Source organism: Ranitomeya variabilis, chromosome 4 (genome assembly GCF_051348905.1).
Source record: "Ranitomeya variabilis isolate aRanVar5 chromosome 4, aRanVar5.hap1, whole genome shotgun sequence".
Taxonomy (NCBI): Eukaryota; Metazoa; Chordata; class Amphibia; order Anura; family Dendrobatidae; genus Ranitomeya; species Ranitomeya variabilis.
The window spans coordinates 515,380,891-515,396,501 of NC_135235.1; the positions used below are offsets into that span (position 1 = coordinate 515,380,891).

A 15,611-nucleotide genomic window follows, 5' to 3' on the forward strand; every position below is an offset into this window, starting at 1 on the left:
TTGTAGCCATGGGCATAGCTCTCCTGTGTTGTGGCACTGCTGATGTTTGGCAGTACAGTGCCCATAGAGACCTTACTGTATTTCAATGTCCGCATACTTTTATATGCTAATGCCTCCATGATACAGTGCATTGTGTGACAGAGTACCAATTACTTAGTGTTATGGACGTTAACGTGAAAGACTATCCAGATTTTGTACAACAATTTATTTTTTTTAAAGTTATGACTATTTAAACTGATAAAGTGCCAGTCCTGTGTTGTTGTTTTTTCACCAGCTTATCACTAAATGTATATTCACTGTCGCCATGTTCTGCAGTTGTCGGCACCTCTTCGGTCCTGTTCTGCTAGTTGTCACCTGCCAGATCACTCCAGTGTTTGCTGGGTGGACCGAAAGTCACTTCTCAATGCAAGTCTATGATAGCCAGAACAAAACTCTCATAGCCTTACATTAAGAACTTGTGACCTTTTGCTCTGACTTCTGGTCAGGCAGGCGTGGTGGTGACAAGATGGCGGAATGGGACCGGAGCGTCACCAGTAAGCTGAAGACGGCAGCTGGTACTTTACTAGGGGAAGGGAATAGAGATTAGTGATACCACTCCTGTGCTGAAATAAATATGAAAAAAATGGCAGAGTGGTTCTTTATTTTCTAAAACTGCTTAAGGCTACTTTCACACTAGCGTTAACTGCAATACGTCGCAAATGCGTCGTTTTGCCGAAAATACGCATCCAGCAAAAGTTCTTGCTGGATACGTTTTTTCGTCATAGACTAATATTAGCGACGCATTAGCGACGCATTGCAAAACGGCGCGTCCGTTTTGCGACGCTTGGGCGTGTGTTAGCGGACCGTCGGGAGAAAAAAAACGTTACATGTAACGTTTTTTGCTCCCGACGGTCCGCTTTTTCCGACCGCGCATGCGCGGCCAGAACTCCGCCCCCACCTCCCCGCACCTCACAATGGGGCAGCGGATGCGTGGGAAAAATGCATCCGCTGCCCCCGTTGTGCGGTGGAGACCACGCTAGCGTCGGGAACGTCGGCCCGACGCACAGCGACGGGTTGTTCCCGATGCTAGTGTGAAAGTAGCCTAAGTCCTTGCCTTTTCTAGTTCGTTTTTATTACCAAACCTAAAGGGGTTCTTCAGTCATTTGATAGTAAAGACCTATCCAAGGACTAGGTCATCCATCCAACTGGTGGATATACGACACTTGGCTCCTCCATTTATCAGCTGTTATTGGCTCCAGTAGCTGCCAGATGTAAACTTTTGAACAGAGCTGCACTTCACAGTTCTGTTCACTGCGTAGCGGGTCGCTGACACTTACTGCAGGTCAGCTACGGTTCAAGAGACTAGAAAATCTGCAGCAGCCACTACACAACATTTCCATTCAATGTTTATATCCAGCCAGAGCTAATAACAGTCAATGGGGGGGTTCTAGGTGTCACCCCTCCCAATCTGATATACTAAGGATAGGTCACAGATACCATATGACGGGACAATTCCTTTAACATATTTACATCTTGAAACCTTAATGTGATCCCAGAAATTAACCCAATGCCCCACTCCAGCCCCCAATAAATTAGTTTTCATTCTACACCATATAATCTTATATCCTGGCCAATTTATTTTACAATGTAAACAGATATATATATTTTTTTATAGAATTAACATGCAATAATGGTCAAATGGATCTAACTCCCTAGAAACCAGGACTCAAAAGAAATTGCATAAAATGAACAAAGTCATAAACAATCTCACATTTAAAAACAATAAAAAATATTCCATATATCAATCAGTATGGTATACTTATCAGCAATCCATTTAGTGACAGACAATAGTTTGTAAAATGAGAAAATTACATCTAGGAGAATACAAAAGGCAATGGTTAAGGCATTAAGTCTTGGTTACGCCTTGTGTCTTTGGCATCCTCTGTTTTTTGTTCTTTTGCTTCTACAGTTGTAAGTTGGATAGGCACATTCCTTTCCTTCAGAGCTGGAACAGTCTGCCATGGGGCCTCTATTTTCAGTTGCCCATCAGAGGTTAAAAGGCAGCTCATATCTTCTGCTCGTACATCCTGGGGAAGATCTGACTCCTTCCTAAAGATCTGACATTTGTAGGAAAAGGAACCTTTCCCATCATCTGTTTTCGTTTCCTTGGCTCCAGTAACCAGTAGTTTTCTTCCAAACAGTTTAACTGTGAGCTCATGGGGACAAAAGTCCTGAACGCCTAAGGAAAGCGTAAAACCACCATCACTGGACATTATGTCACCAGAAGGCATCAGTGGTTGAGGCTTATTATCGTCGATGACCATCTCCTCCATCAACTGCTGGTGGAACAGCTCCATACGTCTCATGTTGCCTTTTATCTCCTCAATGGTTCTTATCATGTCCTCTTCCATCTTGGTAAAGAGGTCTGAGGAGGCTGGCCATAGAGGCTGTATGAAGGACTTCCATGGATCATGGTTCCTTTGAACATAGAGGCACAACATTGTTCTTCTGAGACAGATTTGCGTATGGCGTTCGCTCCCAGATAGCTATGGGTCTTAGATTTCTTTGGACTCTTTTTATACTTGCTGTTAAGCTTCCATACGTGTCTAGAATTCCTAGCCGATGGGTCACATTAGATTATTGGTGAATATTGCTCTGCATAACTTCATGACTCGGTCTCCTTGTCTCATGCACTGAAATAACACTTCTGACGTAATACTGAGTCTTAGGTTTCAGGCCAATACTGACCAGCAGTAGGAAGGATTCTTCCAGCATTCACTCACTGTTTCTTATACTTCATACTAATGTGCACAAATAGGATTTTAATGGATGTGAATATTTTACTATATTAGGCCCCTTTAACACGTGCGCATAAAAACATCTGTGTGGGACGTTCTTTTTTTACAGTTCTTGTGCTTTTTTTTTTTCCCCAACATCCATGCGTACGTTATTTTTATTTGTGCGTCATCTGTGTTCTCCCCATGTGTACATGTAAGTCATCTGTGTAGTGTCCGGGTGACACGTTCCAGAATAGAATGCAGAATAGAAATTACAGATTTTTAAGTGATATGTGAAGATGATAGAAACCACTAGAAGCTATTAAGCCACATAAGTAAATGAAAAAAATGATGAGGTCCCCCCTATTTTATGACACCCGCAAAAGTAAAGCAGACAGCGGATATTATCAAGCTGGGAAGGTCCATGGCTATTTGGCCCTTCACAGCCTAAAAATACTATTCCCATTACTAATCCAGTAATAAAAAAAAACATACTTTAATGAAATAAAGACTCTCACACACTTTCTTTCCCTGGTTCACCACCTTATTCAAAAAGGAAAAAAAATCACACAGGTTCGCCGTAGTCCAGCAATTCTGACGAACAAAAGCTATTGAACCTCGTTCTGATGCTCCATAGTCTTTGCCTACAGCCACATTTGGATTCTGCCGTGCAGTGTGAGACACGGAGACTCTGGACAGCGGTGACATTAGTAACATTACCGCTCTTCAGACATTCCGGGTTTCCCGCTGCCCTCTGCGTGACGTGGCGACTGTGAAGAACGGTAATAACTGACATCACTGCTGTTTTTGAATAAAGTGGTGAATCAGCAAAAGTGTGGGGAGTGTTTATTCAAATAAAGTATTTTTGAGTGTGTGTTTATGATTGATGTCAGCTGTGTTTTTGAACAATTCACAGTTGACAGCAACCCCAAGCCCCAATACCCCGACTGTCAACTTTCCAGGGTATTCATGAAGAACCAAGGCAAAGCGCCAGCATTGGTGCATCTAATATGATGACTTCTGGGGCGGCTGAAGGCTGGGAAGGGCCCAATAACCATGGACCTTCCCAGCCTGCTAATATCGGCTGTCTGCTTTACCTATGCTAGTTAAAAAAAAAAAAAATAGGGTTGACCCCACGTCGTTTTTTTAAATTTCATTGTTTATTTATGTGGGTTACTGGAAAGCACTACAAGCTATCTATCTAGTATCTGTCTATTATCTTTGCACATCACTTAAAAATCTATCCTTTCTATTCCGCAATTCTGGTACATGTCACACATGGATGTCATCCGTGTGCGGTACTTGTTTTACACCGACCCATAGACTTGTATGGGTCCATGTGATACGTGCTGCCGGTAAAAACAGACATGTCTACGTTTGGTTCACAAGAACAAATGGTCCATGTGAAAACACAGTCATGTGCACATCCCTATAAATTATAATGGGTGTACGTGTGAAAATGGACGCCAGACGTACCAGAAATTTGGACATGTGAAGGGGACCTTAGATGTATTGCCATATGTTGCATTTGAGTCTGACAATGTTTATTTGTACATAGTTGGCGTATTAGGACAAAACTTGAGTCGTTCAAGGTTAATAACGTTATGCTGCTGCCCGATGCCTGCATGCAGTCGAGTGCAATTGGGAGAAAATGCTCTATATGTAAGGAGGTGGCGGGGTCCCTCAGGTGTCTCCTCTCCCTTGGGCACTGTTCACATGATTACGTGCGGCACCTTATTATTCACTAATGTCATTATACTCGTTATGTACTGTAATGTGATGTATTTGACATGTACTGTTTAGGCTTAACGATAGTCTAGGGGATTAGAATAAAGGGCAGGGGCATCAAAGAGATAGGGAATAGAATAGATAGAAGTGTTAGTAAGGGCCCCTTCACACTGTGCAATCAAAGTCTGAACGAGCGTTCGATTTGTGACGTTTATCCGTCCTCGTTCCGAGGTTGCAAAGTGTGACATGGCGTTACGATTTGCGACGCAGCCCAGCATCGTACGATGTGAAAGAAAGAGCAGAACTTTCTTTCGTCGTAAATGTCCCGCTGTGGCGGTCGAAATCGTAGTATGTGACGGCGGTCATACGAGCTCGTAATGCGACTACGTGGGTTGGGCTTCCGCATACCTGTCTCCTGATTGGGCGTGACATTTTAGCACGCCCATGCTGGTAATACGTCACGCTCGGAGTCGTAGGACTATGGCGGTGTGAAGGGTAGCGTACGATTGCGACGCGTGACGTTCACATCGCAACTACGTCAGAAAAAGCGTTAACATCGTAGAGTGTGACCGCTGGCTACGAGCTCGTACTGCGATGTCGAATATGACGCAAATGCGTCGTAATCGTAGCAGAATCGACCAGTGTGAAGGTACCCTAAGGTACAGGCAGCATAGGGGTGTAGTGGTTGGGAGGAGCCATAGGGCAGTGCAGAAGCAAGGGAAGATGAGAGAGACACTTCCTGGTTAGGCAGCAGAACCCCAGGCAGCCTTGCCCAGGGCGACGTGTAAGGAGCAGTGAAGAAGACAGTCTGCCAGCCATGGGGATAGAGCTGCTACGGCAGGAAGAGGCCCCAGGCTGAGAATCGTGCAGGCGGTTACCAACATAGGAAGGTCCGTCACAAGAAGGATCCGGGGTCTACGACCAGGGCAGCTGAGTTGGCATTCCTGGCACCTTTCCCTACTGGAACCGGAAGAGGGGATGGCAAGGAGCTGGTAATACTGAAGGCAAGGATGGGGCAGATTGTCTAGAGATAAGGCAGGGATTACCAGAAGAGAGACAGAGCTGACAGAAATGATTGAGGCTGCCCAGAAGGCAGGGAAAGATCAAAAGATGTCACTTTGTGAAGTCTGTGCTGCAAATGTGATGAGTGCCCTACTGAATAGTAAAGTTCAACTGTTGGAAAATAACTGTGTATCTGGGATGTTCTGTGGAGCTGAGGAACGCAGAGCCGGGATGACAGAACTTGAAAGGACTCTGACAGTGAATGTCATGCAGCCGAAGGGACACTGTATTTTATCTGTGGAGCGCCAAGGTGTGAGAACAGAACAGCCAGTTGCCACAACTACCACCTTGGCCGCCTTACATTTATTCTCCCCCTAGCATTTGGTATTCAGTCATGGAGGGTGGTGCTGGCTCTGGTTTAGTCACTCTCTGAATGTACAGAGCAGCCGCTGTAACCGCGCTCCTGGCTCTGACTGACAGACGGCCTCAATGTAGAGCGAGTGTCCGGCGTACAGTCAGTCCCACGCCATAATCCATGTCTGGGGAATGTACAGTTTACAACCGGGAGCGTTGCTAATGCGACCGCTCCCAGCTGTAAACTACTGGTGAATGAATGAAATGCTGGGAGCGGAGCTTCGGTGACTAGCAGGGACGTCACCGCTATTACTGCGTGGGACTGACTATGCCGAACAGGTATGGTATATTGTTGGTTTATTTTTTTGACATCTTTTCCAGGAGATCGAGGGCTTCGCTTGAAATAGCAGAGTAATAAAGATGGAAAAAATGTGTATAGTTTTATTTCATTAAAAGACTTTTTTTTCTAACTGGTGTGTTTGATTAACCCTTTAACTACTCTAGGATTAGTAATGGAGAGGTGTCTTACTGGCTTAATGTCCCCTTACAATAGGAAGTTGACATTAACCCCTCATTACCCCACTTGCCACCGCTACAGGGCAAGTGAGAAGAACCGGGCAAAGCTCCAGAATTGGTGCATCTAATAAATGCGCCTTTTCCGGGCAGCTGCAGGTAGCTTTTTTTTTTAAGGCTGGGGGGGGGGGGGGGCTCATATCCATGGCCCCTTACCAGCCTGAGAATAGCAGCCCGCACCTGTGAGTTTTGCCAGGTTGGTTGTAAAATATAGGGGGGACCCCATGTCGTTTTTTTCTTTCATTCATTGTCCCCTGATTCCACAGCTGCCGGCCGAGCAGAGACCAATGGATGAGAGCCAGGTTCAGCACCACACACAGGGGAACAGGGGCTTACAGTAGCGCTGCTTCCCCGCGGCCATCCATGCGCAGGGAGGACAGTGTACACTGTTTTCCGTGTGTCAGTGTCTCCGGTACGTGAGAAAACTCACTGCACGTACCGTTTCTCTTTTTGGCATGATTATTTGTTTTTACTACTGGCTTTTGCACCTCCCTTGATTATCTTTGCATAATAGTGCGCCTGGTTCCATTATTATTACTACACGTACCGGAGGCACTGACATGTGAAACCGGCCTTAATCAGTGTTATTTCTGGTGACAGGTTCCCTTTAATGGTAAAAACTAAAACACTGACAAAATACTGCTGAATAGCAGTAAGTTTTTTTTTCCTTGCAATTGAAAAAAAAAAATACATCATAATAAGTCCTTAGGATGTGTTTCCATAGGACAAATCCAAAGTGGAAAACCTGTAGCTGCTAAAACCACTGCAGATTTTGTTGCCGAAATATATGGACAAAGGGTGAAAACAGCAGGATCATTTGTACTATAGATGTAAAATACACAGATAGACAATTTGTGCTAGCAGGTGGTTGAGATTTTGTGAACCAGTGTCCATAAAATTTGTTGCATATAAATTGGTATTGGAAACATACCCTCAAGGCAAAATGTTATGGGGTTCAGAGAGCAGGAAGAAGTAATAGTGTATTTTAGAAATTGCTTGCCCATCGACAGCTCCACATAGCCTCCAAAATGGAAAAAGGGCTTTACCTTCCTGTTTCACTGGGTTTTACCTTCCTGTTTGGCACTAAGGATATGTGCACACAACCTGCTTTTCAGGCGGGTGAAAACACGCTGAGTTTTTCAAGAATATGCTTCAGGCCAGTCTCATATGTCCAGATAACTCCGGTACCAGAGAAATCGGTACCGGAGTTATCCGTGTCCGTGTGCTCACGTGGCACATCAGTGTGGCACACGTGCGGCAGCCGTGTGCCGACTGAGGACCACACAGACCGTGCAGGAGACAGCGCTAGGGAGGTGGAGCCGCATATTCATCCCTGTAATGAGCGGTACCACGTGACCGCTCACACAGGACAAGCTGCCGGCGCTGAGAGGAGACATCGCGGGAGCTGGGTCAGTATTTTAATGCAAACGGGCGGGCGCACGGGGCGGGAGGTGACCCCGAACTTTATTCTTAACAAAAAAAAGTAAAAAAAACTTGATTTTTCATTCCTTCTCTCCAGCGAACGCTGCTGGGGAGAAGGAATGAATGCCGGCTTCAGCACCAAAAGCAGGGGACAGCGCTTAACTCTAGCGCTGTTTCTCCTGCGGCGGTACGTGCACACGGAGGAGAGTGCACACTGTTCTCCGTGTGCACGTGTGCGGGACGTTTTGCGGACCGTGCTGCCGGAGAAACGTGGACATGTCTCCGTGTTTTGCACACGGACACACGATCCGCGAAAAATCACTGACATCTGCAGAGACACATTGATTTTAATGTGTCTACGTGTGTCAGTGTCTCCGGTACGTGAGGAAACGGTCACCACACGTACCGGAGCCACTGACATGTGAAACAGGCCTCATGGAATGTCAGTGTTTTTTTTTTTTTTTTCTGAAGTGTCTTTTTTAGCAGTTTTTTTTTTTTGAGGGGGGGGGGGGGGGTAATTTCCTGATATGAACTCGAGCGTGGGAAAAGTTCCCAGGCTCGAGTTCATATGAGGACATCCAGCAGAGGACGCATCACCACGACTCAAGGTAACTACAGGACATTCCCCTGCTTTCCATTCAGTCACCAGAGTTTTACATCCACGAGCACAACTGCATTAGCAGAGCTCCTGGGTGTAAAATGATTTAACCCCTTCAGATGGATTTACATCGTTGGACGGGCCAGAACGACGGAAGGTATGGGATATTGTTGATTTTTTTATTTTTCCTTTTTTACAGAACGAGGGTCTTCAGGTGGATTAAGAGAATAATAAAATATTACAACACCCTGTGTGTTTTATTAACCATTTCGTACTATTGGATTAATAATGGATAGGTGTCATAATTGACGCCTCTCCATTATTAATCTGGCTTAATGTCACCTTACAATAGCAAGGTGACATTAACCCTTCATTACCCCATATCCCACCTCTACACAGGAGTGGGAAGAGAGTGGCCAAGTGCCAGAATAGGCGCATCTTCCAGATGTGCCTTTTCTGGGGTAGCTGGGTGCAGATATTTTTAGCCAGGGGGGGGCAATAACCATGGACCCTCTCTAGGCTATTAATATCTGCCCTCAGTCACTGGCTTTACCACTCTGGCGGAGAAAATTGCACGGGAGCCCACGCCAATTTTTTCCGCGATTTAACCCTTTAATTTAATAGCTAGAGCGCACAAATTTTGCACATTCACACTACTAACATTAGTAGTGTGGAATATGCAAACAAAAAAAGGGATATGACATGGTTTACTGTATGTAAACCATGTCTCATATCCTGTCGGGTTTGGGAAGGAGATAGCAAAAGCCGGCAATTGAATTACCGGCTTTTATGATATCTAGCGCTGTATGAAATATAAATATATATATATATATATATATATATATATATATATATATATGTGTGTCTCACTGACACATATATATATATATATATATATATATATATATATATATATATATATATATATATATATATATATACCTATTCTATGTGTAGACATTTATTCTACCTATTCTATTCTGTTCTGTCAGTGTGATTTTACTGTACACCGCACTGAATTGCCGGCTTTTATAGAGAACACCGGTGCGTTTTTCTCGCAAGTCACCCGCATGGTCCGTGTGTAATCCGTATTTTTCTCACCTCCATAGACTTTCATTGGCGATTTTTTTTGCGCAATACGGTGACAAACGCAGCATGCTGCGATTTTCTATGGCCGTACAAGACCGTATAATACGGATCAGTAAAATACGGCAGATAGGAGCTGGGCCATAGAGAATCATTGTACCGTATGCAATCCATATTTTCTGCACCTCTCATACGTCCATAAAACTCGCTAGTGTGACGCCAGCCTAAGGCCGGGGTCTCACTGGTGACTAAAATGGACCAATGTTAATCTATGGGGCAGCTCCCAGCAGCCGATTTTTTGTCGGCCGTTTTCCTCGGTCTGAGACAATCGCAGCATGCGTGATTGTCACCAACACTCGGCCGACTGTCGGCTCACTCGCACCCATATGAGCCTATGGGGGCGAGTGAGACAACGCACATCACTCAGATATCATCCGAGTGTTGTGCGTTAAACTCTGACCCCGGCAATGGAGGAGATGGAGAAATTAGTTTCTCCGCCTCCTCCGCAGCTGTGCTCCGATCCGCGCTCTGCGAGAGGCTCGGAGCACAGACGCATGACACTCGCCTCCCGCTCGCAGCAGAGCAGGAGCCGAGGGTCATTAGCATATCGCATCCGATCCAATAAGCTAATGTGACCCTGGCTTAAAGGTTTTTGTAGCAAAAACGTTCACAAAATGCTCTTTTGAGCCTTCTTATTGACTTGTATGTCAGGTCACTCCTTTTACCAGTTTGGCTTCTTTGGAAACCAAGGCGCTTAAAGGGAACCTGTCAGGTCCCCCATGCCCTCCAGCCCAGCAGCATTCACCTATGTATGAGTTATCTCTCTCCCTAACCAGCCCTGTATAACGTAATTCAGTTAAATAAATGCTTTAAAAAAGCCTTTATAACTAACCTCCACTTTTTCTATGCTAATGAGGCCTTTGACTAGTCCATGGGGCTTTAGTTGCTACAGACTAGTCAGCCCTCTTTTCATGTTATCATGCCCCTGTGGGCGTGATAACATAATTTGCACAAGCCGGCATCATTGACACTTTTGCAAATCTAGCGCATGCGCAATGCTCATTCCGGCAGTGTCACTGCGACTCTGAAGCTAGGCGTAAGCTTCCCGGCTTCTAAGATGTCCTCTGCGCATGTCCAGAAGTTTAGAAGATGGCTTCCGGTCATGCGCAGTGCACGCCTCTGCAGCTGGGAAACGTACACCTGGCTTCAGAGACGCAGTGACGCTGCCAAATGAGCATTGCACATGGGCTAGATTTGCAAAAGTGTCAATGAGGCTGGCTGGTGCAAATTATGTTATCACAACCACCTGCAAATGCAGCCTGAATTCTCACAAAAGAATGAACATATGCATTTCTATGCAAAAGCAACATCACATATTCAGTCATTTTAGTGTCTCTAAGGCTACTTTCACACATCAGGTTTTCGCTGTCAGGCTCAATCCGGCTAAATTTTAAAAAAAACGGATCCGGCGAGTGTTGCCGCCGGATCCTTTTTTTCCCCCATAGACTTGTATTAGTGCCGGATTGCGCCAGATGACCTTGCGTTTTGTCTGGTTTTTGCCGAATCCGGCAAATCTGCTGTTTTCGGTTTCTGGAAAAAACGTCCATAGCAAAGTTTTTTGTCTCCGGCGAAAAAAGCCAGAAGTGGCGCTTCCAGCTGTTTGCTAGAATGGAAGCCTATGGGAGCTGGAAGGTGCCGGATCTGGAAAATGACGGATTCCGGCGCCTGATTCCGTTTTTTTAAACTGAGCATGCTCCAATTTTTTTTTATCCAATTATCTGGATATGCTAGGCGGATCCGTCGAAAAAACGGATCCGTCGCATCAGTTTTTCACAATCTGCGCTGGATCCGTTTTTTCAAACATTCGCCGGATTGTGCCTGATGCAAAAAACCTGATGTGTGAAAGTAGCCTTAACTATATCTAAAAAGTAACCTGACCATTCTGCAGGCATTTTCTGATTGGGAAATTCTCCATACATACGATACAAGTGAATGGGAAAAGCCAAAAAGACACCGGGAATCCTGGGCATCATGGAGTGTGTTGTGAGCATTTTTGCTTAGAAATGTGTGGTAATGTGGTGGGGGGCGGGATTATGTGTGGTGATGGGGTGGGGGGGCGGGATTATGTGTGGTGATGGGGTGGGGGGGCGGGATTATGTGTGGTGATGGGGTGGGGGGGCGGGATTATGTGTGGTGATGGGGTGGGGGGGCGGGATTATGTGTGGTGATGGGGTGGGGGGGCGGGATTATGTGTGGTGATGGGGTGGGGGGGCGGGATTATGTGTGGTGATGTGGTGGGGGCGGGATTATGTGTGGTGATGTGGTGGGGGGCGGGATTATGTGTGGTGATGTGGTGGGGGGGCGGGATTATGTGTGGTGATGTGGTGGGGGCGGGATTATGTGTGGTGATGTGGTGGGGGGCGGGATTATGTGTGGTGATGTGGGGGGGCGGGATTATGTGTGGTGATGTATTAGGGGCGGGATTATGTGTGGTAATGTGGGGGGCGGGATTATGTGTGGTAATGTGGTGGTGGGCGGGGTTATGTGTGGTAATGTGGTGGGGGCGGGATTATGTGTGGTGATGTGGTGGGGGGCGGGATTATGTGTGGTGATGTGGTGGGGGGGCAGGATTATGTGTGGTGATGTGGTGGGGGGCGGGATTATGTGGTAATGGTGTGGGGGTCGGGATTATGTGTGGTGATGTGGTGGGGGGGCGGGATTATGTGTGGTGATGTGGTGGGGGGCGGGATTATGTGTGGTAATGTGGTGGGGGGCGGGATTATGTGTGGTAATGTAGTGGGGGGCGGGATTATATGTGGTGATGTGGTGGGGGCAGGATTATGTGTGGTAATGTGGTGGGGGCAGGATTATGTGTGGTGATGGGGTGGGGGGACGGGATTATGTGTGGTGACGGAGTGGGTGGCGGGATTATGTGTGGTGATGTGTTGGGGGCGAGATTTTGTGGTAATGTGGGGGCGGGATTATGTGTGGTAATGTGGTGGGGGGCGGGATTATGTGTGGTAATGTGTTGGGGGGCGAGATTATCTGTAGTAATGTGGTGGGGGGCGGGATTATGTGTGGTAATGTGGTGAGGGGGTGGGATTATCTGTAGTAATGTGGTGGGGGGGCGGGATTATGTGTGGTAATGTGGTGGGGGGCAGGATTATGTGTGGTAATGTGGTGGGGGGTGGGATTATGTGTGGTAATGTGGTGGGAGGGCGGGATTATGTGTGGTGGGGGGGCGGGATTATGTGTGGTAATGTGGTGGGGGGCGGGATTATGTGTGGTGGGGGGGCGGGATTATGTGTGGTAATGTGGTGGGGGAGCGGGATTGTGTGTGGTGATGTGTTGGGGGCGGGATTATGTGTGGTGATGTGGTGGGGGGCGGGATTATGTGTGGTAATGTGGTGGGGGCGGGATTATGTGTGGTAATGTGGTGGGGGGCGGGATTATGTGTGGTAATGTGGTGGGGGCGGGATTATGTGTGGTAATGTGGTGGGGGCGGGATTATGTGTGGTGATGTGGTGGGGGGCGGGATTATGTGTGGTGGGGGGGCAGGATTATGTGTGGTGATGTGGTGGGGGGCGGGATTATGTGTGGTGATGGGGTGGGGGGGCGGGATTATGTGTGGTGATGGGGTGGGGGGGCGGGATTATGTGTGGTGATGGGGTGGGGGGGCGGGATTATGTGTGGTGATGGGGTGGGGGGGCGGGATTATGTGTGGTGATGGGGTGGGGGGGCGGGATTATGTGTGGTGATGTGGTGGGGGCGGGATTATGTGTGGTGATGTGGTGGGGGGCGGGATTATGTGTGGTGATGTGGTGGGGGGGCGGGATTATGTGTGGTGATGTGGTGGGGGCGGGATTATGTGTGGTGATGTGGTGGGGGGCGGGATTATGTGTGGTGATGTGGGGGGGCGGGATTATGTGTGGTGATGTATTAGGGGCGGGATTATGTGTGGTAATGTGGGGGGCGGGATTATGTGTGGTAATGTGGTGGTGGGCGGGGTTATGTGTGGTAATGTGGTGGGGGCGGGATTATGTGTGGTGATGTGGTGGGGGGCGGGATTATGTGTGGTGATGTGGTGGGGGGGGGCAGGATTATGTGTGGTGATGTGGTGGGGGGCGGGATTATGTGGTAATGGTGTGGGGGTCGGGATTATGTGTGGTGATGTGGTGGGGGGGCGGGATTATGTGTGGTGATGTGGTGGGGGGCGGGATTATGTGTGGTAATGTGGTGGGGGGCGGGATTATGTGTGGTAATGTAGTGGGGGGCGGGATTATATGTGGTGATGTGGTGGGGGCAGGATTATGTGTGGTAATGTGGTGGGGGCAGGATTATGTGTGGTGATGGGGTGGGGGGACGGGATTATGTGTGGTGACGGAGTGGGTGGCGGGATTATGTGTGGTGATGTGTTGGGGGCGAGATTTTGTGGTAATGTGGGGGCGGGATTATGTGTGGTAATGTGGTGGGGGGCGGGATTATGTGTGGTAATGTGTTGGGGGGCGAGATTATCTGTAGTAATGTGGTGGGGGGCGGGATTATGTGTGGTAATGTGGTGAGGGGGTGGGATTATCTGTAGTAATGTGGTGGGGGCGGGATTATGTGTGGTAATGTGGTGGGGGGCAGGATTATGTGTGGTAATGTGGTGGGGGGTGGGATTATGTGTGGTAATGTGGTGGGAGGGCGGGATTATGTGTGGTGGGGGGGCGGGATTATGTGTGGTAATGTGGTGGGGGGCGGGATTATGTGTGGTGGGGGGGCGGGATTATGTGTGGTAATGTGGTGGGGGAGCGGGATTGTGTGTGGTGATGTGTTGGGGGCGGGATTATGTGTGGTGATGTGGTGGGGGGCGGGATTATGTGTGGTAATGTGGTGGGGGCGGGATTATGTGTGGTAATGTGGTGGGGGGCGGGATTATGTGTGGTAATGTGGTGGGGGCGGGATTATGTGTGGTAATGTGGTGGGGGCGGGATTATGTGTGGTGATGTGGTGGGGGGCGGGATTATGTGTGGTGATGTGGTGGGGGGGCAGGATTATGTGTGGTGATGTGGTGGGGGGCGGGATTATGTGTGGTGATGGGGTGGGGGGGCGGGATTATGTGTGGTGATGGGGTGGGGGGGCGGGATTATGTGTGGTGATGGGGTGGGGGGGCGGGATTATGTGTGGTGATGGGGTGGGGGGGCGGGATTATGTGTGGTGATGTGGTGGGGGCGGGATTATGTGTGGTGATGTGGTGGGGGGCGGGATTATGTGTGGTGATGTGGTGGGGGGGCGGGATTATGTGTGGTGATGTGGTGGGGGCGGGATTATGTGTGGTGATGTGGTGGGGGGCGGGATTATGTGTGGTGATGTGGGGGGGCGGGATTATGTGTGGTGATGTATTAGGGGCGGGATTATGTGTGGTAATGTGGGGGGCGGGATTATGTGTGGTAATGTGGTGGTGGGCGGGGTTATGTGTGGTAATGTGGTGGGGGCGGGATTATGTGTGGTGATGTGGTGGGGGGCGGGATTATGTGTGGTGATGTGGTGTGGGGGGGCAGGATTATGTGTGGTGATGTGGTGGGGGGCGGGATTATGTGGTAATGGTGTGGGGGTCGGGATTATGTGTAGTAATGTGGTGGGGGGCAGGATTATCTGTAGTAATGTGGTGGGGGCGGGATTATGTGTGGTAATGTGGTGGGGGCGGGATTATGTGTGGTAATGTGGTGGGGGGCGGGATTGTGTAGTAATGTGGTGGGGTGGCGGGATTATGTGTGGTGATGTGGTGGGGGGGCGGGATTATGTGGTAATGGAGTGGGGGGAGGGATTATGTGTGGTGATGTGTTGGGGGTCGGGATTGTGTGGTGATGTGTTGAAGGGGCGGGATTATGTGTGGTGATGTGGGGGGCGGGATTATGTGTGATGTGGGGGTGGGATTTGTGGGGGGCGGGATTATGTGTGGTGATGTGGTGGTGGGGGATTTGTGGGGGGCGGGATTATGTGTGGTGATGTGGTGGGGTGGCGGGATTATGTGTGGTGATGTGGTGGGGGGGCGGGATTATGTGTGGTGATGTGGTGGGGGGGCGGGATTATGTGGTAATGGAGTGGGG

General features: G+C 48.4%; 1 protein-coding gene across 1 annotated transcript; it reads right to left on the bottom strand.

Moving 5' to 3' along the window:
• Nucleotides 1–1,603: 1,603 nt before the first annotated feature.
• Nucleotides 1,604–3,085, bottom strand: LOC143765456 (heat shock protein beta-11-like). Its single transcript, XM_077252137.1, has one exon. It carries the CDS (start codon nt 2,478–2,480, stop codon nt 1,878–1,880), a length of 603 nt encoding a protein of 200 aa, XP_077108252.1. The 5' UTR covers nt 2,481–3,085; the 3' UTR covers nt 1,604–1,877.
• Between the last annotated feature and the right edge of the window lie 12,526 nt (nt 3,086–15,611).